This window comes from Pyrgilauda ruficollis, unplaced genomic scaffold, assembly GCF_017590135.1.
Source record: "Pyrgilauda ruficollis isolate IOZ18807 unplaced genomic scaffold, ASM1759013v1 scaffold196, whole genome shotgun sequence".
In the NCBI taxonomy this organism is placed as follows: Eukaryota; Metazoa; Chordata; class Aves; order Passeriformes; family Passeridae; genus Pyrgilauda; species Pyrgilauda ruficollis.
Window position 1 is genome coordinate 177,329 of NW_024518762.1, and position 24,609 is coordinate 201,937.

Below are 24,609 nucleotides of genomic sequence, written 5' to 3' on the forward strand. Positions count from 1 at the left end.
TGTGAGTTCTCTTTTATCTGTTTGGAAAAAATGGGATGATAAAAAAGCAACTGAAAATCAAACATGTATCTTTAAAAGGAGGTCTAAAGCCTTCTTTTTAATAGTGGCTGTCACCTAGGATTCAGAACAATGAAAGGCCAGGCTTCAGCCGTGGATCACACACTGTGCAATCAAATAAAGTGCTATAAAGCAGAGCGTGAGATGGTACAGACTAAACACGGAAGGCCGACCATTTAGGGACTGCTTCATAGGCATAGTGACTCTGAGGAAGTGACTTTGTCCTCCTCAAAATGTCTAGGTGCCGACTAAACCATTTATTATGTGAGAGCTGCTGAACGTGTGTGTGAAGGGGGGGAGAGGGCGAAGGTGTAAGTTACCTGAGGGCTGCTGGGCCTGGGGGAGCACTCTGTTGGAACTCCCTTCGCTCTGCTCGAGGGCCGCGCCTGTGGCGGGCGGAGGCCGGGCTGAGGCGGTCACCGTGTCGATCTCAGCAGCACAGCGTGCCCCGCTGCCCGCTCGGACACGGCTGGGGCCGGCAGTGCTCTGGTGTGCGGGCGCGGCAGGGGCCGGGATAGCATCCGGCCCCGCCGACATCCCACAGGCGCTGGAACCTGCGCAGGGTTCGTGCCAAGGCAGCCATAGCGCCGGCGGCGGCGGTGCGGCTCCGGGCCGGCGCTGAGGGCGCGGAGGGCGGAAGGTCGCACGACCGCGCCCGCGCTGCCTCGGGACCGGGACCAGTGGCAGCGGTGAGAGCGGGAAACGCAGTGCGACTCCCCCAGCAGCCGGCGCGCAGTGGCACGGCCCGCAGCGGGGCGGGTCGGCCCGGACTTCACCACGCCGGGGGGCCGGGGCACCGCCTGCGCCCACGCAGGGTTCGTGCCAAGGCAGCCATAGCGCCGGCGGCGGCGGTGCGGCTCCGGGCCGGCGCTGAGGCCGCGGAGGGCTGAAGGTCGCACGATCCGCGCCCGCGCTGCCTCGGGGCCGGGACCAGTGGCAGCGGTGAGAGCGGGAAACGCAGTGCGACTCCCCCAGCAGCCGGCGCGCAGTGGCACGGCCCGCAGCGGGGCGGGTCGGCCCGGACTTCACCACGCCGGGGGGCCGGGGGGGGCACCGCGCGTGCGCAGCTGCCTGGGCCGTGCGGGGGTGGCCGAGGCAGGAGGCGCGGCGGTCGGAGCGCGGGAGGTGCGGGCGGGATCCCCTCATGGCCGGCCGGGGGCCGTGCCTGGTGGCCGCGGGCCCCGCGCAGCCGGGGCAGGGTCTGGTTTAGCCGACACGTACCACTGGAGCTCGGGGTGACTGCCGACCTTCCGAGCGCGTCCCCGCCGCGCTGCCGGCGCGATGGGTTGGGCGGGGCTGGGCTGCGGGAGAGAGCAATAGGGAAAGGGCTGCCAGCCCTGTCGGGAATTGCTGTAGCTCTTTCTGTGGGCCGGTGCTGCTGGTTTGTGGATTATGAGAAAAAATATGTAATTGCCAGAGAGATGATGCTGTGTGCTGAACATCTCTCTGGTGACGAATGCTCCCGCTGCTCCTAGCTCCCTCAGTCGATTTATTGATACTGAAACCTCTTGTTCTTAGGTTTGCTTTTCTGCAGTGACTCCTGGAAGTCTCCTGACAGTGAGATCAAGGTGCCTTTTTCAGCTCATCTTTCCAGATGTTAAGCTTTCTCTGACTCTTCAGTTTCTCGTAGTTGAAAAAAGTATGTTTATTTTCTTTCTGCAGCTAAGATATGTTATTGATACTACTTCATTTGTTTAATGGTTTTAAAGAGAGTGGTAGTAAAACTGAGCATCCTGAAGTTAAAGTGGGTAGTATTCAATGATCTTGTTTTTAACTAAATTGGTGTGCCATACACTGTCTGAAGAGAACAAGTATTTTGCCCTTACACATGCACCTTTGTGTCTGTGTGTATATGTACATGCCTCTGCATATGTGTGTATACATTTATACATACTTACATGTCTACATACATATAAATATATTTGTGTGTATGTTTCTATGTAAAAAAAAGAAATGTGTGAGTATATATGGTTTTGTTCGCCAAATGCCTCAGCACTGAAATTATTATTCAGAATGAAGCACTTATCTAAAACAGCAGACTATTATATAAGTTAACTCAATATAAATAGTATTACTGGTTTTTTTCATTATAAACAGCTTATAAGAGCTGTAGGCACTTCATTTTGGCTCTGCATTTATTCTCAGGAAACTTGTCTGTGATCTGCAGCATGGGGAGTAACTGGTTGAAATGTACCTCTGGGGATTTCCTGGACCTCAGCAGTATGAATCACTCATCTGATACAATTTAAACTGGTTCTAGCAGTTTTGCATCCTGGGGAAATGCATGTGAAGTTCACATTGCCTTTTGTTGTTCTGTGTAGCAGCAAATGCAATTTCTGGAGAGGTTCCAATGCTGATCACCCAATTAATACTCACATTTTGACTTAAATGTTTTAGTCAGTCTGGTCAAACTTTGAATTGGCAACACAAGTGCACCGATGTTTTGCCTTCACTACTGTTGCTATCTGTGAAAATAAGCAGAAGGGAGCTCTTGGATGAATTCAAACAAAAAGGAAAAATGCAGGCAAGGACAGGTAGACTGGGAGGACTACAGAGAGATCTTTCGAGCAGTCAGGGATTAGGTTGGGAAGGCTAAAGTCCTGATGAAATTAAATCCAGCCAGGGATGTCAGGGGCAACAAGAAAAGCTTTAATAGGTATGTTGGTGATAAAAGGAAGATTAGGAGAAATGTGGGCCCCCTCTGAAAGGAAACAGGAGACCTGGTTACCCAAGTCGTGGAGAAGGCTGAGGTACTCAATGACTATTTTGTCTTGGTCTTCACTGGAAAGTGCTCCAGCCACAAAAAGGCTGGAAAAGGTCTTTTTACAAGGCCATGTAGTGGTAGAAAGGGGGATGGATTTAAACTGAGAGTAGGTTTAGGTTAGGGATTAGGAAGAAATTCTGGGCTGTGAGGGTAGTGAAGCCCTGGCACAGGGTGTCAAGAGAAGCTGTGGCTGCCCCATCCCTGGAAGCATTCAAGGCCAGGCTGGATGTGGCTTGGAGCAACCTGGGGCAGTGGAAGGTGTCCCTGCCTATGGCAGAGGGTGAAACTGCATGGGCTTTAAGACCCTTTTCAATCCAAACTAGTCTGTGATTTTATGATTCTCTGCTTAAACAATGCTAGGTGAAAATCGTACTTTGCAAATGAGTTTTTCTTTCTTTTTTTTTTCCTTCAAAATTTATCGTGCTAAGGTAGTATGTTTCATTTACGAAACGGGAAAATTAAGTCTGGTAACCTCTTTTTCAGATTTTTATTTTTTCAAATGGCAACATTAATTCACACTTTAGCAGATCATAGTGATGACGTCAATTACTGTGCCTTCTCATCATCGTGCTTGGCTACTTGTTCCTTGGACAAAACAATTCGTGTTTATTCTTTGAGCGACTTCGCCGAGCTGCCGTACTCGCCTTTGGAAGGCCACACGTACGCCGTGCACTGCTGCTGCTTCTCGCCGTCGGGCCTCGTGCTGGCCTCGTGCTCCACGGACGGCACCTCGGCGCTCTGGGACGCGCGCGACGGCCGCAGGCTGGCCGTGCTGGAGCAGCCCGGCGCCAGCCCCGTCAGGGTCTGCCGCTTCTCTCCCGGGGCCGCCCACCTGCTGGCAGGGGCAGCCGATGGCAGCGTGGTGCTTTGGAACGTGCAGTCCATGAAACTGTACCGGTGAGTGACAAATATTTTTTGACAAATGTTTTGTTTTGAGGTGAATATAGTTCAGTCAGTATGCTGTACTGTATACAAGATACGCAGACTTTACACCACTGATGGATATCACAAAGAAACGGGGATAGGATTTAGATGACCAAAAGATTATCAATAGGAGAGAGAAAAGTGCTGAGGAACTTTTTGGTTTTTTAAGTTAAACAATGCGAACTCAAGAAGCTTTAATTTTTACAAAGTTATTATACAGCTAAATCCTGATTTTTAAAAGTTCATTTCATTGATTTAACATGAGATCAGGATGCATTGCACACTGTATGCATCTGATTTCTGAACAGTGGGTCAGCAAACTGTGGTACATAATACACAGTGGATCCTGACTGTACTGTGTGCTTTATATTGCATTACACATAGTAGTATAAACTGAATGCTTTATTACTAGGAGTTTGGAGTCCAGGAAGGTCTTAGAAGCTTGCAGCAACCAGAGTTTGGAAACTATGGACCTGTCCTGAAACTGTACATTTTAGGAAGTGTTAGTGAAAGAAGTATTGGTGCCAAATAAGTTAAGCATGACAGTCAACATTTCACATAGGTTTCTTGGAAACATTTGAAACAAAACAGATGAGCATATTTATTGGTGTTGCACAGTTAAAGGCATGAACATCTCTGTCTTTCAGTGAATTCTTTAGGCCAGTTGTTGTATTCTGTATTTGGGCAAGACATTATTTAGGTTTTAGGGCTTATTACACAACTAAATAACTCTCTAAAGTTAGAAAAGTAGTTAAGAATTTGAGCAAATTGATGTTTTACTCAGGATTGAGGGAGCAGCTGTTTCTGAAAGACAGAATTGTTTGATGTTGGTAGTCCCCTGTCAAGCATGTCCCTCATTTTGTGGCCTCTTTGCCTTCCATAGTGGTGATTTATGTGGGAACTGTGCATTTTTCGAAATGATTGATTATAGTTACTTGAAATTGTGCAAATCTGGAAGTTTGTCCATAAATTGTCCAAGATTTTTGCCACCATGTTTTTTGTAATACATGAAGAAACACTGAAATGGTTCTGATAGTAAAGAGGTACTGATAACCTATTTTTTCCTAGTTTTATCTTTCAGAAAAATTGGGAAATTCAGTCATTAGTATTCTGAAATCTCAGGGTTTATTTGTTTTGAGGCATTAGTAGTGAAGAGATAATTTTTTTTTTAAATTCAGAATGCTTGTTGCTGAAGGGAAAAACCCAGAAATATGAAAAGAACATTTCTTACCATTGTATGGCCTTAATACATGCAGTGATGCATGGTTTAGACCTACATCCTAATTTTCTTCTAGTTGAGTGGTGGATGTATAATGACTACTTAGAAACTATATTGTTATTAGAAGCAAAAATTATCCTGCTTTGGCATTTTCATTGTAGAGAAATAAGAAAAAACTTGAACATTACAATCCCGTCCCCTTCAACTATTAAAAGTTCATTTCAGAGTGTTGACAGGCCAGCAGTAGTCAACTTAACTTTATATCTATTTTGGGATGTGCATGTGTGTATGTATTTTCAGCTGATGAATATTTTTATTGTGATTTGTAATTGCCGGTAGAAAAATGTCCTATTTTTAATAGTTGAAATCAGTATAACATAGAAATCATCAAAATACTTAAAAATTATGTCAGAGGAAGTTAGTTAACCGTCTAATGTCATTCTGTGGTCCTCTGTTTCTTTTGAAACAGTTGATTGTGTTGATGCTGAAAATGAGAAAACATATTACTACACTGTTTTGTCACTTGACTAAATATATGGATGGTAATTATAATAAAATTACATAAAATTTACTCCTTATCTACTCAGCTGTTGTAATTGAGCAGTTCAGATTGTGAAGTAGGGTGATTATTTAAATAAGTTCTACGGTGGATGTGAACAACAGGAAAGCAAGTTGACTCGTATTTTTTACTGGTCTCTGTTTCCTTTTCAGTAGTAAGTTACAAAACTGGCATTTGGCCTGCAAATTTTAAATGTATGCACAATGCTATTTATTTTACTGTTGCTTTCAGAACAGAATCTGCAACTTTTTGTGTGAAAGAAGGAAATTTGGAAAAGCTACACTAAAGAAAAAAGATTGTACATATAAAAATGGGAAGCACTGTAGTGAATTTGATAGTATTCTTAATAAAAGAATTAAGGGAGACAATGCTTTTTAGAAGGTCATGGGTCTGATTAGTGTGGCACTGAGGAAAATTTAATTGACTTGTCTTCTGTGACATTAAGTTTGACACCTCTGGCAGTAAATAAAATTTCTGTCAGTAAAAAAGCATTAGCAGCTGTTCTACAAAGTACAGTGACAAAGTAGGACTGACATTTCTTGTCATGTGACTTTGTCATGGCTGTGATTTTCTCCCTGCACTTAAAGACTCAGCTTGGTTGGATCTGATGTCCATTAAAAGGAGTGAGACTCTTTTGGTTAATTTTAGGTTATCAGATAATATAAAGGATGTCAGGTTGACCCCACTTCCTTCCTGAGGGTTGACCACATTTCCGTATCTGCTAGAAATTTTCTTTGAAGATTGTCACCCTGTTCTTCTAAGTTCTTCTAAGCCTTCTGATGTTTACATTTTTGTAACAAACTTTCTCACGCACTTTATGTAAATAATTACTGTTTTTACATTCTTTTCTGGAGGAGGAGAAATTTGATGCACTGTTAGTTTGTCTAGTGTCGTTGGAGAGGTGGCACTGTCATCCTCCAATCCACTGTCACTTTTGACAATCTATAAATGTTGAAGTCAGAAGTTAAACTTCCCTTTTTTTTACCTTGGAGGCTCCAGTGTGTGTGTCGTTTTATTTTGTGTCCTAGAGCAACAGAAGATCAGTTTTCCAAAGTGCTTCGGCTGACTTAATTAAAATACAGAATTTTTTTTCCACATTGCTTTCTCTTGTGTAAAAGTGGTGCAAAATTAGTCCTACATCAATAATCACAAAGTATTCTACTCAGCTACGGCTTATCATATGGGCTAGTAGGTGTTCTCTTTTTTCTCTAAAACCAGAAGAATTGTCTGTCTTTTTTCCCCTTGTTTGTGTACATGTAAATCGGTGTTAATTATAGTTGTATATTTATCTTTGACTTGTAAAATTATCCTGCCATAGACTTTTAACAGTGCACTCTGCCTTTTAAGTGTTAAATCCATGCAAATTGTCTTTAGTTTGAAAATTATTTTATCACTCAGTTAAAATTATTGCCTTGGGCCTCCATCTCATGTTTTTCCTCCTGCTGTCAAAGAGCTGCTCTGATCCCTGCTGCAAAGCTTATTTTGCTCTCTTTTCGTAGCTGGTTTGAGTTTCTCTTTCCTCTGTTAGCTAGTTCCAAAGTGCAAACCTTAGAAGAGTTTGGCTTATGGCATCAGACTACATTTGAGAGGTGACTTTGTAGGACTTTACCTACTCGAAATTCAAATCCTGTGTACTCTTGCTTTTCAGATCTGGGAAAGTTAAAGGTGGTTCTTTGATGGCTTGTGCGTTTTCTCCCAATGGAAACTTCTTTGTCACTGGATCATCAAGTGGTGATTTAACCATTTGGGATGATAAAATGAGATGCCTGTATAATGAAAAAGCACATGATCTTGGCGTGACCTGCTGTGATATTTCTTCACATCCAGTATCTGGTTAGTTATTCAATTGATCAGAGAAGGAATATTTTAAAAAAGAGTTATTTATTTCTCCCTAGCTCTTGTTTTCATATTCTTTTTGCCATTTGTGCTCAAGATACAAATGACCTTGTGAAGAGCTGATGTTTTGGAATATTCTGAATATTCTTAAGTAAAGGTTGTGGTCAGGTTGGTGGCAAGGAATGTACTAGGTCAACAAACAAGGTGATAACTTTGAGTAGCTAATAACCCCCGTGGCAGACAAGGGTGTTAGGAGATGCAGTATTTGTTTACCATTCCCTTGACTCTTTTATACTTTGGTTCCCAAGGAGCAGGACTGGATTAAAACAATGCAGAGAGCTGTAAACCTAATAAGCTAAATGCTTGAACTGTGGAATATGAACAGATAGGCTATTTTCCTGCACCTGACTTTGTCATTTAGAGGAATTTGGGGGAGTAATGAGCCCAGAATCTCCTGCATTCCACTAAGATGTTCAAAATTCTTGGAGCTGTTTTAGCATTTGATCACATTGTCATTTGCTTCTAATGGAGGTTAGGAAATTAGGAAGAAACCTCTTTCTCAGCTTTAGGAAGTAATGCAGCAACTTGATTTAACAAACTTGTGTGTATACTTTTGTGCTTTCCAGATCCGCTATTGAGACAAAGTGATCTTCATAGACATATTTAGGCTTTTGTATTCAGAATACACAAGCTCCCCTTTCAAAGGCTCCAAAAGTTCTAACTGAGCAGCCACTTGCATCTTCAAGTGCTGAACCTGGCAATAAGTACTGCGGTCTGTGTACCACCCTGTCTAAGGAGGTGGTGCAGAGCAGGAAGAAAACAGGAGAGAAGCAGTGGGGAAGAAAGCAGGAGGAACCTGAGGAAGAAGGATGTGAACATACACTTCAGAACAGAGAATTAGTGATTGAAAATACCAAATCAAACAAATATGTGCCCTCTGAAAGTTGTAGGATCTTACTTGGTGAAAATACTACACAAAAAACTCCATCGTGAACTAAGAGTTGCATCTGAGGGCAAAAAATATGTTGCAGCTGAAACAGATTGGAGTGTAATTTCCACCATGCCATTTCATATTGAGATTATTCTCTTGGTTTAAAAATTACAGCCTTCTGCCAAGAAGGCAACAGGCAACCAAGCAGGTATTTCCTGCACTGTGGATTTGTTCTGGCTGATTTATGATAATTCTTGATTTTTTAATCTATATATTATTGAAAGTCAGCATATTTCCTTTTGTGTTTAATCATCAATGGTTGAACCTTCTGGGATTTTTGGCAGATTTAACACATTATGAAATGCATACAAGTAGTGTTTATCCAGTACAATTAGAGATAGTTTTAAATTGAGACTCTCTTTACCTGCTTAATTCAGAACAAGTTTTGATCCAGAGTGTCTGATAGGTTCTTTGTGCTTCAGGCTGTAACAGGTGGTTCCTCTGCCTTTGAAGTGGATTCAGTCACAGTTGCCTAGGAGCTCATGGGATCTAAAGCAGTTGTGGTGGAGTTTGGTGGAGTTTACCATCTTAAGGAATATAGGTCAGGTAAGGAATAGAGGCAGGCTCCTGAACTTTAGGAAGGCAGACTTCCAGCTCTTCAGAGAGGATGTCAGTGGGATCCCCTGAGAGACTGCTCTCAGGGACAAGGGAATGGAACAGAGTTGGCAGATCTTTAGGAAAGTCTTCTACTGAGTGCTAGAGTCAGTGGTCCCCAGGAGCCAGAAACTGGGCAAGGAGGGCAAGAGACTTGCATGGCTGAGTCAAGAACTGCTGGTCAAACTAAAAGGCAAGAAGCAAGTGCGCAGGCAGTGGGAACAAATACATGTAACCTGGGAAAAGTATAGAGATGAATTACGTTTGTGTAGGGAGGGGATGAGGAAGGCCGAGGTGAAGCTGGAACTGAACCTGGCAAGTGGTGCAATGTTCACAGGCTCTCAGCCACCAGCACCCCCAAATCCTCTTGGCAGGGCTGCTCTCCACCTGTTCACCCCCCAGCCTGGATTGTTGCTGGCGGTTGCCCCAATCCGGTTGGCACACCAGCACCTGAGATTCCCATGGGCCAGCACTCAAGCTTGTCCAGGTCCCTTTGGGGTCCTCCCAGATCCTTGTCCTTCTTGTGTCACCTGCACCACTCAGCTTGATGTCATCTGCAAATTTTCTGAGGGTGCACTTGCTTCCTTCCTGCTGCCTATTTAATATCTTAATGAAGATATTAAATAGCACTGTTCCAAATACAGAACCCTGAGGGACACTACTAGTCCATTGGGACTCTGAGCCATTGACCACTACTCTCAGGTTGCAACCATCCAAACACTTTCTTATGCATCAAACAGTCCACTTGTGGAACATGATAATTCAGAAATGTTTGTAGCCACTGAATCAAGAAGAGAAAGCTGTAAAACTGTTATTGTGGTATTTCACACTTAATGCAGTATTTACTGAGTGTTTGGCTGGATTGCAGTCATGAAATGTCAGTTTATAAAAGTGAAAAGTTGAATGTGTAAAAGTATGAAAATTCCCTGTCAGATACTCTCAAATTTGTACAGGTGTATGTGGTTAATTTTGAGAATTGCGGAACTGCATATAACCATATAATTTAGATTTAAAGACTCTAGCAGTATAATCAGAGGATTCAAACATTTCCCACCAAGAAAGCTTAAAACATGAGCACAGCTCTGATCTTAATATACTTATTCAGAAAAGAGTATAATGATACCTATTTCTTACGTCCAAACTGTTTTAGAACTTCTACAACGATTTTTATGCTGATGTAGTTTACTGATCTGCTGTTATTTTCAATGTTTCTGACTCCCATTTATATATTTTAATTTTATCAGATAGTGAAAATGGATTCAAATACTTCCAGATGGCTTCCTGTGGACAAGATAATCATATCAAACTCTGGCTTATTTTGTTTGCAGATTTCTTAGGTTTGTATAGAAATGCTTTTTGAATATACCAATGTCTTAGGTCTTTAGTAACAATTTAAATCAAAAATCAAACTTATACTACTGGATTCACAGCCAAACTAACCACAAATTGAAAGATTTCTTTTAATTATTAGCTGGAGAGCAGCTAAGGCGTTCAGCACTTTGTGATGCTATGCCATGTAGATTTTATTTAGCAATCTATTTATCAACAAGTATTGAAAGTAAAGATTTTTTAAAAAATTCTACTGCGGCCTTTCCACAGCTTGATAGGTTGAAACCTCTTAATCTGCCTGGCTAGGGAGAGGTTTTTTTTCGTGTTTCAGTATATCCTGGGCCTTGAATAAGAGCTGGAGAAAAGAATGTAGGCTCCTGCAAAAACTATAATGTGGAGACTAAGTAAATTGCCAAAAATATCTTCAGTGGTTACTTTTTTTGTAATCTGCTTTATATAAAAGTGTGTAAGGATTAATACTGGGTATCCAAATACACATTTAATTATCTAAAACCTTGTGAGACATGCTAAGACTACAAAGTGATAAAGTTGGAGATATTAAAGGGGAAGTTGTCTCTGATCGTTTTATCCCCTTTTTTGTAAACAGTATGTCACAGAGTCTCATCTTTGGTGGAGCTTTGGGCTTCTTAAAGCACCTTGTGTTATACCTTGTCAAATATAGCCGTATGTAATAATATACTTTTTGTATTTTTAGGTGTTCAGTTAAAATATAAATGCACACTGAATGGGCACTCTGCCCCAGTTCTGGCTTGTGCATTTTCATGTGATGGACAGATGATAGTCTCTGGGTAAGCAGCGCCTTGTTGAAATATCAAGCTGTCCAGGTTCACGCTTCAGTATTGTAAAACAGAAATGTCAAAAGAGTTAAAGATTTCTAAATATTTATTACCAATAATTAAGGAACAGTTCTGTGACCTCTAGAGGTGTTGAAGTATCTTTACAATCAGTCTGTAGGTGATGGAGTTTGAAATCTTGGGTTGTGGAAAAGGTTAATGAAACACGTACCTTTTCCTTCTCTGCATCGCTTTAATGTCAATGTATTTTTTTCAGGTCTGTGGACAAGTGCGTCATAATCTATGAAACTGTAAGTACAGCATAATACAGGATCATTTGTTGGGGTGTTGTCTTTAAATATAAGCACTACTTCTGCAGTGTCATTTCAATGAAAAAATACTAAAGAATGCAAATGATACTAAGCCAAAATACTTAGTGTGCATTTGGGGGCAGGAGGAGAAGGAGTCTAAGGAAAAATATCTCCTGAAAATTGATCAGTCTTTCTCACTTTTTATTTACATTGTGAGGATTTGTAAGTTGATTTCTCTGCAGTAGGGTGTTACACAATTAATTCCATATTTACAAGTATTACAAGAATCAGATTGAAGTGAAAGGATTTTTTTCTTATCCTAACTTTAGCTTAGCTTCCAAAGCAAGGAAGACTGTACCTATTGACATAAAATCAGGAATGGTGAACATAGACATTCTGCAGTTAGTTATATGTAAAGTGCACATAAAATAGAAGCATAATAAAGAATTCAAGAAAATGTTTACATTAAGTACAATGTCTTAAAAACCTATTGTTTAAGCATTTTCTGTAATAACATTGTTATCTCCTTTATGATTCACCTGTAAGTGGTATATATACCTTTAGTATTTATAGTATTAAAAACAATAATTTTGCTGAAAATGAGGGATGAACAAATTTTAAACTTCTTCAGCTTACTCTGCACATACTTGTATTAATTCAATTTTTAAATAAGCATTAAAGTTTCTCACCAAAATCACTAATACAATACCTGCAGAGTTTTTGGCCCAGTTATTTTAGTAGTTTGAAGTTTAGGCAGATATGTAAAATGTCCTCTAGAGTTCAGGAGCTTCAGAAAATTGGAAGATGAAGGAAACCACAGCCTAAATATTTCTTAATACTGTTCATCAGCTTTTGTGGCCTTAGGTTTTTATCAAATGGGACAATAACTTTTCTAGTTCTGAAATTCTCCTTTGGAGATAGCCAAAACCTGCCTGGACACCTGCTCTAGATGATGCTGCTTTAGCAGAGGGGTTGGACTATATGATCTCAGAGGTCCCCAACCATCCTGTGATTCTGTGGGGAAAAGTAGGGACAATAAACCTTTATGGGAGGGAGAGAGATTTCAGCCTATATTAGGGAACTTTGATCATGTTGGACAGCTCAAAATATTGGCGTGCTGACTGATCAATTAGTGATTCAGAATAATTTTGCTCATCATCTTTCCAATCTGTCTATACCTATATGTCAAAGAAATGCTATTTTTTGTAGGAGGGAAAATCTTTCCATAATAAGTTAAAACTGCCAAAATTCAGGAATTTCATTTTTGAGTTAGTATTTAGTGGCCAAATAGAGAATAGGCCAAACAGGTGTGGTTAATTATTGGTCCAATTGAAGGCTTGTGGGTTGACCTCCACAATGACCCTTTTGATAATTTCTAATACAAGATTGGTAGAAGAAATGTCTTTATCTGCACAACCAACCAACCAATGTAGATTTAATTCAGTCAGTGTTTCCAGCACTCTTCTCCCTGCTTGTTCCATGCTGGCTGATTGTGCAGGGGAACAGTGCTCCAGGGAATCAAATAGAGACTTAAAGCAGGAAATTCAAGTTGCATTTCTGACTCTGCTGCTGATCAGCTTTGTCAAGGTTGTGTAACTTCTCTGAAGGTACCTTCTGTCACTTTTCAAGAAGCAATATTCCCTGTTTTGAAAGGAAGCAAACAAATACAGAAACACTTTTTTATTCTTTAAGATTTAAAATCACAAAAACTCTTTTACAGAGTACTGGCACTACCCTTCATACTTTGTCTCGGCATACAAGGTAAGAAATCAGCATGATTATTCTGTTTCATAAATAAAATAAATCCTTTTCTAATGAATTTTCAGACATCTTTTTTTTTATTTGTAGATATGTTACAACTTGTGCTTTTGCACCACATAGTCCCTTACTTGCCACAGGCTCAATGGATAAAACTGTGCACATATGGCAGCTTGACCTTAAGCAACCCTGTGCAGGTCAGTGTGTGAAGTATTTGAAATCTGTTTTTTTAAACTCAAAACACCTTCTGAAGATGCAAAAATCCCTCATTCTTACCTGCACTTAATGTGCAACATCAGGATTGTGTTCATGCTTTTTATCTTCTAATTAACCTGATTAATGCCCAGAAGAGGTATTATCTTTTTGTTATTTTGTAAAGAAAAATATACTGGACATATCTTAATTTTATTAATTTGCTATATCTGTTTTTCTGATATTTGCAATTGCTTATTCTTTGGACAGCATTTAAGAGATGAATGTTATTGCCAGAGTGTTGAAAGACTTCTTGGACACCCATAATTTGTGACGAGTTGAAAATATGCTAATTGCAATTGTAGTTGTCAATTAGAAATGCACCTTACCGGTCGTTATAGGTGAAAAACTAATTGTGCAAATGACATTAGTGCCATTAATGTAGGATAACTAATGTACAAATTACACCAGCATCTAAAGTTTGTGGAACAAAGGTACATATTGTTCAAAGCACAGCAGTAAGTTGGGATTTTGGTGTGCCTTTTAAGGATGTGCAAGATGATTCCAGTGTCTGCTAGCACTTTTCTGATTGTTTGTTCAAGTGTAGGCATCTAAGAGATTAAATTCCTCTAAACTTTGAAAATTGATAGGTAAAAGGTAAACCCAAATTACTGCCATCCCTCACAAAGGAATGTCTAAGAAGCATTTATTTTCTTAGTTGAAGAATGTATAGTACTGAGAACACTTAAAAACAGGATCTATTAATGACCTTGTTTCTTTGAACTGAGAATTTCATTGTTGTTTGCTTTTGGGGGGTTGTGGTGAGGTTTTTTTGATTGGGGGAGGGGGAGATGATGTTGTTTGGTTTTAATTTAGTTTTTTGTTTGTATTGTTTTTAAACTTTTTTTCATTTTCAAAGGACGTACTGTAGAAAATGAATCAAAGGTGGCTGTTGAGGACTGGTCAGAGGATGATGTTTCAGCCTGGCTCTGTGCACAGGATTTAGCAAACTTCGTTGAACTTTTCAAAATTAATAATATTGATGGCAAGGAACTACTGAATCTTACTAAGGAAAGTCTTGCTAAGGAATTAAAAATTGGTAAGAGTATTGAAATCCAAATAGTTTTTAATCTCTAGAGTACTTTGAAATGTTGGAATGAAGGCAAGCTAGGAGTTCCATACATAGATTTTTTCCCCCTGAAATGGCTTTTTTATTTCATTTCCAGGGCTGGTAAAAAACCCCTTATGTTACACTGTCCACAGTATTCCTTTTGTGTGTGTGTGTGTGTTTGCTCATACCTGGAGACATACTTCTACTTCACTTCTACTAATGATGCTGTTAGATGGTCTTACCTGATTTTGTTTCTGTTTTCATTGTTCGATCTTGTATTATTAAGCTGTGGAAAAGGAATTTCAGCTTTTCTCTGTAATTCATGTTTCTCACTTTGGTAAATAGGGTGGTCTATAGTTTTTCCTATCAGTCTGCAGAAGTGCCATGTTTAGAATTGCGGGTGTTCACCAACCTGGAATTGAACAGTGAAATTCCTATGTGTGCATTTGCTGATGACTTTTGGTAAGGACCAAGCAAAGTTTGCCTGGCTCAGACAATTTTTAATACATCAGGTTCCTACACTGTCCTATTGTTTTATTGCAAAACTGTGATTACATTTTAGAAGGAATCAAAAGGAAGCACCATATTACTAATGATTTCACAGTGGTCATTATGAAATAAGAAGTTTAAAGATTGTAAACTGCACTGGAACTTTCGAAATACAAGTTCTCTATCAATTTTGATGGCCAGATTTAGATGTAAATTAGGTGCTAATACATTTGTTAAACTGAAGTCAAGTATAACAAAAGGCTGAAAGGTAAGAAACCTTTTAAAAAGTGCAGTTGGATATTGTTCATTGTAGGAAGACTGCTCCCTTCCTTTGTGTGTGTGTGTGGAATTGGTCTATATTGGATCATATTATCTCTATGTAACAGCTGGCTTTGTTGAAATCTAGAAATAACAGAAATGCTGGGAATCTGTCAGGAATTGTCATCCATGAATGACACTTGGTTTCCTCAGTTTATGCAAACATTTTCCTTAGCATTGCTGTAGCCTAAAACTTTGTTGCAGCGATTGCCAGCTGAGGCTAATGAGATAATGCTGCGAGAATTGAATGTAGTATGACTTGCTACAAAGAGAGTTCTCTGTGGGGAAAGAAATCAACAAAGGTATATATATCTGACTTTAAAAATTGCTATCTGCCTTAGCTCAAGCATTTACAAAGTAGGAAAATACTATTTGCCTAAAATGAACATTTTCTATGTTACTCAATTCCTGTTTAACTAAATTTTAGGTGTCTACCACCACACAAAGGCTTGAATGAGCATGTCCTTTCTCTCCTTGATAACCGGTTATCTTTCCTCTGAGACTGTAAGAACTTGCTAAAGACCTCTAGAAGTTTTTCACAGTGTTTGCAGTTTGGAGGACATCAGTGTTCTTTTAAAAACCAGAGGCTCAGGCACCTTTCAGTAGTGCCTTTGTAAGCCCCAGACAGCAGTGCTGTACAGCAGGTGTGGTGGATCACAGGTGGGTATGACCAGGGGTGTTGAATGCCAGCGTGGAGGTGAAAGGAAATGCAGTCTGTTGGAGATGCTGGCAGCACCTGTGCACAGCTGTACCTTTGCACTGGCACTGCTTTGTCCCGTGCCGAGGGCCAGCCCTGCAGTGTCCCGTGGCAGGGTGTGGCTGCAGGGCAGCGCTGCACTCGCACGAAGTCAACTGCAGGCCACCAGGCCACTGCTCTGCCACGGCTCTGCTGCACTTGCACTGATTTACTGATTGTTTTCATTATTACCTGAAGTTACTGTTGCCCAGCAGCAGAGAGAACCTGTGGCAGGGCTGACTGGAATGGGAGCCAGGGCTGGCTGCAGGCTTTTGGTTTAGATGGAGATGGAGCTGTCTCCTGTAACACAGGTGTACTGACTATTCCAAGACCTGACCTCTTTGCCTTACCTGTCTGTGCTGTCCACTTCATGTACAAATAATTTTTCAGAGTCTCTAGGCCTGCGCAGTAAAGTTCTCCAGAAAATTGAAGAACTGAAGATGACAACAATCTCGGTTTCTGTTCCTGATGAGTTCCTATGTCCTATAACAAGAGAGCTTATGAACGATCCTGTCATTGCCACAGGTATGCCTTTACATGACATGGATTAAAACCAATTACTTGAGGGTAAAGATAGGCCCATTTTTGTGTTCCTACACCTATTTGAACATCACACCTAGAAAGATAAACTATTCTAAATAGCTATTGCAACAAACCAGAATTGTGATAAACATTTAGTTTGCTGAATCACAGCTCTGATATGGAGAAAAATACTCTAACAAGCAACTTCTTCCTTTTCTTAATGTGCCTCCCTTTATGTGCCTTTGTAAATATAATTACAATCCTAATTACAGTGTTGGTTCAGTAAGTGCAAAATAGAATTGTGCATTCAGTGGGGCAAAAAGTAAACAAACAAATCAAACCAGCCCCCTACAAAAAAAGCCCAAAAAACCCCAGGCTCATTTCTATGCTTAGCACACCATCTAGAGAGCACTTAAAAGTTTGCACAGAATGAGACTCCTTTAAATGCAGCAGCCATTGGAACTGTGATATGCCAGCAGCGTAAGATGTTACATAGTTAAAAACATTTTATGAAGAACTATTTTTCTGCAGTTCTGTTATTGGGGGGAGAAGGAAGGAGGTGCATATAAACATCAGAAGAAGATCAGTATAATTTTTTTGTTGCTCTGTAAACAGTAACTAACTGCACCCAGTTCTGAGGTATTAGGGCAGACTTCTGAGAATTAAAATGGCCAGAATATGAAGACATTTGCCAACTGCTGGAGTGCGAGTTGCTTTATTCAATAAGGAGTAAGGAGACAAGAGGAGGGGCATAGGGCCCGGGTTTGTATTCCACCACAGATACTCATGGGTGACTGACACTAAACTGGAGCCTAATTTCTGTTCTTTAAGGATCAGCTGGTTCAGCTACCAACTCTAAGAGCCGAAGTCCTGAACCTGGGCAGGTGGTGAAGACTGTACAGGGCTGGGTCAGCCAGGTGGACAAGCCCCCTGTCCAGTAAAGCAGCAGGCTTTAGCTGTGTTAAACAATTGATAGTAATGAGCTTTCACTTCACATTATGGATCATTCAAACTGAAAAGAAAGTCTTATTTAACTTGTGCATAATATAATTTGGTGCTTTGCAGGCAGGATAGATACATGAAACTAGCCAGAACTGTTTATATCCACAGTAAAGATTTCACATACAGTGTACTTATTCTAGATCTCAATTTTCCTGTTTGGATGTATTTCCTTACTTCCCTTTCACATTTAAACAGCTAACATCTGCACAGTGCCACAGTGCCCAAGCCTCTGTAATATGAGCTTTTGTTGATGGTGTCTTTGCAGATGGCTATTCCTATGAAAGGGAAGCAATGGAAAACTGGATCAGCAGTAGACGATCTAGTCCCATGACGAATCTTCCTCTCCACTCTCTTATGCTCACACCAAACAGAACACTAAAAATGGCCATTAATCGCTGGCTAGAGACTCAGCAGAAATAGTTAAACCACTTAATTTTGAAGTTGTTTGTTAAAATTAATTGAAATTTTATGCAGCTGGAGGAATTAATTGTATCAGAAACACATGGAAAGAAAAACTTGTGCTTCTCTTCTATCTGTGGCTGGTTCAGCCTTCACTGGTGGAAACTCCCAGAACAACTTTAATTTCCTAGTAGTTTTACTTTGTGGTATTTCTGTTTAAGAGTCAAGTACTCAAAGTTTTTCAAATAAAATTTTCTTAAAATTTTTACTGCATTTATGAGTTTTGAGTCTTTATCTTGCCAAGTCAGTCTTTCAGAAGGTAAGAAATAGCAAAGTATAGGATCTGTATTTCTTTTTCTACTCTAACAAATCAAAATGTGCCTGTCTTTCTCTGTTCCCCATTACTGGACAAGTAGTTGGAAAAGCTGGGAGAGAGTTTCTCCTGTAACCATCTGGGACTGCATCTCATCCCACAGGTATATTAACGATCTTTATTTTGTATGGAAAGAATACAGTAGCTGTGCAAAAATAGAACTACAGGACAAGACTAATATAGGACTTGTACAAAATATCAAAGAAACAGTAAACAATAAATAAGCTGAAGTATAATGAGACAAACTGCAAAAGGAGGTGTAGAGCCGGGTACAGCTGTTGACAATGTACACAGAACACTGTAATCAAGCATGATGGGAAGCATATAAAGCTGAGCACTCCAACTGAATTGCACTCATAGGAATGTCACTGCAGCAGCTCGTTTTCAGCACGTTCTTGCCAATAAAAATCCTCATTTCCTTAAAAAACCAACGTCTTAACTTCATCCTGTCATGCAACTGCACATATGCTGTTCTTCAAACTTTCATGTTCCCGCCATCCCTTTCTTGGGTTTCCCATATAAACGTTTACTAAGCATTTAGTTGTTGTACCTTTTCACAAATAAACAATAAATCATTTTGCTTTAAGATAGCACCCAAAGGTGATTAGATACCCTATATAAAGTGCGATTACTGTTAATAGGCCATAATATTGTGTTCTTCAGTGCAATAACCAATATGGTCAAAGCCTCTCAATACACATGCAAATGTCACTCATTTTATTTAATTTCCTCTATTTACTAAAAATAGTTATATTTACATGTCAAAGCATGGCTGCTTATAGTTTACTCATACACAAATTATTTATGCTTCCTAAATGTACATCATGCAACCCAAATTAGATCCCACTAGAAAAGTGATAAAATAATTTGCTTTTTAAAAAATGCATGCATGTACAGATCTGAGTATTGTGCAGCAGAGTATCTCCCTAAGTGCTGCTGTGAGACATCAGCATTTGAGAGGCACGAGTACTATGTGTGAGATACAAGAGAACCAAAAGCCAAGATTGAAGCTGTATGTGAAAGGAAAGGCTTATTTAATGGTAACATGTAATGGAAAGGATTTCTCTGCTCAAGCTGCTAGGCCAACCTAATTGAGTCTTTCTACACTAATTTCTTATTCCAGTTACTGTCACTGCCCTGTGATGGTAGGAACAGCTGGAAGTGGTTGTATCCCATTAAAGACTGCTCCCAGGGACCCAGCCATGCCGAGGCAGTCAGTGTTTTGTAGAGCAGTCAGACCCTGTGATGTTGTGAGCCCTGTCAATGTACAGAACAGTATTTATACATTTGATTCAATGAACGATCGCTTTGGTTTTGCTGTGGTGACGTGACTGAGGTGGCCGTCCTGAGTGCTGTGCGATGGCAGTCTGGCTACAGCATCAGGGTATGAATGAGAACCTTGGTTGGGTGATCTGCTGTCTGTGCAGTGGGCAGGGATGTGGCACGTGAGCTCCTCCTGTTCTTTTGCTTGCATGCTGCTCTGGCTGCCATCTCCCAGGGCAGCACCTGTAGAGGATCCCTTAGTTGAGTAGTGTTTAACTGAGAACTGCTCCAAGTTGGAGGGCTGAATGCCTGCAGAAACAATGTTTGTGGATAAACCATCTGCTGCCTGAGAGTGCCAAGTGCGACTAGATTGTGTGTTTTGCTGCTGAAACCTTGCAGTCTTGTCCATGATTCCCATAAACGGGGTATTGCGAGGTCGGTGCTCAGTGCCCTGAGCTTGACTGATGTTGGTATCCTTGAGTCGAACATCTGGGCCCAACCCCTTAACACTGCCTGACAAACTGCTGGCTGAAGTGAAGCTGCCTGATGAGCTGGCAAGAATCACACTACTGGATGGAGAGCCACAAGAGCCACCACTGGGTACAGGGCTTTGCTGCCTTGAGTCACTGAAATTCATTGGAACAGAGGCTGTTGATGTGTCACCAGGTTTAGATTTACTAGGAAAAGAACGAGAAGACAGAGTCTCATGATGTTGTGGATGTGAACGCTGGCTGGACACCAACTTCTCATTGTGCAGCAGTTCAGCAGTGAGATCTGTGGAAATGCTTCCAGATGACAATGTGCTTGTCCCATCCACCTGTTGACTTCTACAGTGCCGGATGGGCAAGGGACTGTGGGGGAGATGCTGCAAAGATGATTGTGGCTTGGTGCTACATTGACTGCTTCCAGGTTTAGATCCAGGCTGGATGGAGCTCAGATGCTGGTTAGTTTTTACAATCTGTGCCTGCTTTGTTGGCTGCATGACCAAGCCTGGCTCTCTCAGGTACTTGTTGTTTGCTCTGCTTTGAGGGGACACACACTGAGCTTTCTGAACACCTTCTTGAAGGGTCCTGCTAAATAACGAAGCAGCTGAGGAACACTGCAGCCTTTGTGAAGGAGAAACAGATTCATTGGGGTGTGGCAGCTCATCTTCCCTGTCTTGAAGATTAAAATTATCATTCACACCTGGTACAATTCCTTCCTCCTCATTATCAGAATTGTTGGTTTGTTCAAGTAGCTGTGGAGACTGATGCTTCTGTTGCTGTGTTCTCTGGAACTGTTTGCACTCCTCTTCCACCCGAGCCAAGAGACGTTTTATCTCCTGATTGCTGGGGCATATCTGAGCGGCTTCCCGTAGGTCAGAGAGAGCAGCAAGTAGTTTTCTGTTTAGGAAGAAATAAGTAAACAATGAAAATTGGGGAAAATCTGTGTCCCAGCATTGCCTACTACTAATCCACCTCCACCCTTTCAGCAAAATGTCCTGATTTGTTGCTTCCTGCTGCAGGTGGTGACAAATTAGAACTGGAAATTCTCCACCTTAGGAAATTCTTAACTAGAAGGGAAGTGCAGACCCAACCCTGAACGCTTCCCTGAAGTACCCTGACACTCCATGCAGGCTGGCAGGAGAACTCTCTGCTGGGAACACCAGGAACTGACACTTTGTCTCACAAGCTCTTCCAGAGTTACCTCCAGAGTAGGTAACCTGCTGAATTCTGCTTCATGATGATTTATTGATATGTTTAGAAAAGACATGGTGAATCAAAAAGGTACCTCTTCCCGTATTTCAGCTACACCACTACAGTTTGTTATTCTTTCAACCTAAACAGATAGTTCCTCCTCTCTCCCCTTATTTTTGTCTTCAACTGCTAATGATTCATCATATTCTTTCCTATCAAAGCAGCCAGTAATAAATCGTAAGCTTGGCAATTAATAATGAAGCACTGAAGTTGGGTGGCACACTGCTGGTCACATTCTGCTGAGTCATGTGGAGCAGCAGACCCAGTCACTTACATTTAAAATAATCCCTTTTCAAATGAATTTGTTACTTTCTGGACTGCCTCGTAAGTACTTACAGAGCATTCAATATCACTATTTGGATGTGGTTGGTTTTATCTGATAAGAGAGACCTAGTACAGATGCAAAGTGCACTAAAAAATAGTATTTTCTTTGCAAACTTGAAATGTAACTAGCAGAAAAGAACAAGTTATTAAAAATGGCAAGTTAAAAAAAAAATCTCTGCAGACATCACAGAATCAAACAGTACCTGCTGTTCCTCTTGGCTCTCGCTCTGGCATAATAGGCTTCATAACACTTAGGCTTCAGATCCAAGGCTTTGGTAGCAAACTCTTCAGCCATTCCAAAATCCTAATAAAGGAATCAAACGCACTCATTACACAGCACCAGTCAAAGCAAGCTGCCAGCTGCGGGTCGCGCGCCGGCTCCAGGAGCGCAGCCAGCACGCGTGGCAGAGGCTCCTGCCCCAGCCCACAAGAGCAGGTATTTGCTCAGAGCACACACGGGCACAGCCACAGCATCTGGTTGTGCTGGTTGATAACAAAGGTAGCAGTGTTTTCCATTCAGTCTTTTAAAAGTACTGCAAAGATCCAGCAGTTTGTCATTCCACAATAACTACATGATGTAAGACCAGCTGTAACAGATCCCCCACGGCAACACGCCCTCATCTTATAAGCCACCCATTTGTTGACATGATAAAGCCCAAGATCAGGATATAGTGAAAAGGATTCTAAAATACCACAGATGGATGTCCACATACAACCCCAGCAATGCAGCAGGATATAAGTTTCGCAGTGCCAGAGAGGCAGCAGAGGAACAGCAAGAGCTTACATTTGTTTTGCGGCGACATCGTGACAAATTCAGGTATAATGAAACTCTCAGCTCAGTGAAGGCTTTCATTTCCTCACCGAACCCTTCCCTTGGGAACTTCCTCAATGCATACTGATAACGCTGTGCTGCTTCCCTCATCTTGCCTTTCTGCAAATTTTAGGGAACAAGAGGTTTTTCACAAACTTTTAATATTGCAATACGGTTGCCAAAAAGCATATTTATATTTGACATCTACCAAGAGACGCCCTTCAAGCAGAAAACACAGAGACAGATTTTTTAATAAATATACACAGTATGAACTACACTGGCAGAAAAAGCACAGTGAGAGCCTGCATGTTAATCAGAGTTTGTGTCCCTTTCTGAACTCAAATGTTTAATGGTATTTGACAAGGATAATACTTGCACTAATATGTACTACTAGTGTACCAGAAAAAAATAATATAATCTGATGTATTACTACTCTGTTTTAAACAGACTAGTAATATATCAAATTATATAACTGAAAAGGAGGCATAAAGGCATTCAGTCTACCTTCAGGCAGAAGTCCAATGTTCTGCTGCCAGAAAAAAAGAAAAATCCACCTACTTTATAGAGCGTATTTCCTTCTTCCATCAGTTTCTGAAGAAGAATCAGGAGAATATCGGGTTTGGAGGTGGCCATTGCCCATGCTGCATTTCCTGCAAGTTAAATTTTAAGGCTCTCTGACAAAAGGTAACAAAGTGTGTTTCTGCTGTCTACCGCAGTAGAAAGCCTGGTTCTACTTCGGTGTGTATTCCACCTCCATGGAACCAGTATTACTATTATCATCATAATTAAGGTGTACACATTTAAAATGCATCTATGCCACCACCTGGACAGCAGCCAGGTATTAAATGGTCTGATACATTTCACCCCTGTGAAGGAATGTACAGAAGTCACAATTAAATTCTTCTATGTAGGAACCTGTATTTGATCACACTTACTACCCAAATAATATGAAATAGTGTTCAAATGTACTAAATATTCAGTAATTGTCACATACACTACTGCATCATGTACTTGCCTACTGGCAATACGTAACTTACATTTCTTTGGCCTACCCTTTGCAAAAATACACAGTTCTGTAGTTTATTAGAAGAATGTTATTTAAAACTTCCTAATCTAAATCATTAATAGTGCCAGAGTTATGTATCAGTAATAGCACAATCACCATTTTTTTTGTCTTAAGGCAATATATTAAAGCAGAGAAACCACATGCAGTGACATCTCCAGACCTCACCATCAGCACACATCAAAGAAGAAGCAGAATAAAAGTCCTTGTGTTTCCTCACTTCTAAAGTGAGTCTTGTGTGTCTGCCTTTAAAGGAGATTGTTTCTCTTGGGTGGGCATCTGTAAACTAGACAGCCTGCAAAAATCTGTGTTTTATTTCGTCTACTTTACGGAAATAACTAATTCTGGCAGAGCAGAAGGCAGCTGTCTGTCACGTGCAGGGCAGTTTCACTAACCCAGCTTAGCTCCCTTTCTCAGCAGCATGACCACGACTGAGGTATTGCGGCAGCCAATCGCTCTGTCCAGTGGCCTCATGCCACTGTGGTCCACATGTTCAATCATTGCTCCTTTCTCCACCAAATACTGCACCTGGAAGAAGAAATGAGACATGCTTTGTAACATGGCTTTTGGTACCAAAGGCAGACCAAGGAAATATTTAAGGTACCATGTAATCTTCTTTGAAACACACTGAGCATATGCTGCTGAGTAGAGTACAGCCATCTAAAACCCACCAAAGGCAGCACAGCACAGGCAGGTTGGAGGGAAGCAGCAGTTCTTTCCCATAACTACCATAACTATTACTTGCTCAAGTGCCAGCAGCAGTGATCTTGTAAGGGAAGAGGCACCAACAGTCCTGCCCATGGACAAGCCCCACGACCCACAGCCATGGGCCTGCTCAAGGACCTCTTTACTGGCACTGCCCCTGTCCCAGCCTGGCCAGAAGCTGAGCAGACCTACTGAAGGGACCAGTCTAGGCAGGGAAATGGGAGCTGGCACCACTCCAGGACAATGACCTACAGCAAATGCAGGGACAGGAAGGAGCCTGGACACCCCTCATTCTCCAGCAGAGTCTCAGTACCCAGTGTCACAGGCAAAAACACACACAGTGTCTGAAAACTACCAAAGCCACTATGGAACCTGAGGACTTATTTACAATTTCAAGGTAATTCAGACAAAGGCTGAATGGGACAACGT

The 24,609-nt window shown here is 41.2% G+C and overlaps 2 protein-coding genes across 8 annotated transcripts in view; one reads left to right on the top strand and one right to left on the bottom strand.

Annotated features, from left to right (window-relative positions):
- Nucleotides 1–347: 347 nt before the first annotated feature.
- WDSUB1 (WD repeat, sterile alpha motif and U-box domain containing 1) lies at nucleotides 348–18,175 on the top strand. Of its 2 annotated transcripts, none has more exons than XM_041466074.1 (12): nucleotides 348–368; nucleotides 1,576–1,696; nucleotides 3,305–3,718; nucleotides 7,172–7,356; nucleotides 10,189–10,281; nucleotides 10,989–11,082; nucleotides 11,345–11,378; nucleotides 13,099–13,139; nucleotides 13,227–13,333; nucleotides 14,248–14,427; nucleotides 16,373–16,507; nucleotides 17,336–18,175. In XM_041466074.1, exons 3-12 carry the CDS (start codon nucleotides 3,321–3,323, stop codon nucleotides 17,443–17,445), a joined length of 1,377 nt encoding a protein of 458 aa, XP_041322008.1. In that variant the 5' UTR covers nucleotides 348–368; nucleotides 1,576–1,696; nucleotides 3,305–3,320; the 3' UTR covers nucleotides 17,446–18,175. The 2 variants fall into 2 exon arrangements, with proteins under 2 accessions (XP_041322008.1, XP_041322007.1); XM_041466073.1 differs by having other exon boundaries at nucleotides 17,772–18,175.
- A 207-nt stretch (nucleotides 18,176–18,382) lies between these two features.
- Nucleotides 18,383–24,609, bottom strand: part of TANC1 (tetratricopeptide repeat, ankyrin repeat and coiled-coil containing 1) — a 73,877-nt gene continuing 67,650 nt past the window's right edge. For all 6 annotated transcript variants that reach the window (XM_041466072.1, XM_041466068.1, XM_041466070.1 and 3 more), the window contains 5 exons: nucleotides 23,871–24,003; nucleotides 22,971–23,062; nucleotides 22,386–22,532; nucleotides 21,805–21,905; nucleotides 18,383–20,923 (listed from right to left, as the gene is read on the bottom strand). In XM_041466072.1, coding sequence (XP_041322006.1) covers nucleotides 19,558–20,923; nucleotides 21,805–21,905; nucleotides 22,386–22,532; nucleotides 22,971–23,062; nucleotides 23,871–24,003 — 1,839 coding nt within the window. In that variant the 3' untranslated portion in view covers nucleotides 18,383–19,557. The remainder of the gene's footprint in view (nucleotides 20,924–21,804; nucleotides 21,906–22,385; nucleotides 22,533–22,970; nucleotides 23,063–23,870; nucleotides 24,004–24,609) is intronic.

Excerpts from the sequence above, each read along its gene's own strand:
- WDSUB1 (XM_041466073.1), top strand. The coding sequence starts at position 3,321 with ATGGCAACATTAATTCACACTTTAGCAGATCATAGTGATGACGTCAAT. Across the intron at positions 11,083-11,344 it reads GGACAGATGATAGTCTCTGG|GTCTGTGGACAAGTGCGTCA; the intron begins GTAAGCAGCGCC and ends TATTTTTTTCAG. Across the intron at positions 14,428-16,372 it reads TGCTAAGGAATTAAAAATTG|AGTCTCTAGGCCTGCGCAGT; the intron begins GTAAGAGTATTG and ends ATAATTTTTCAG.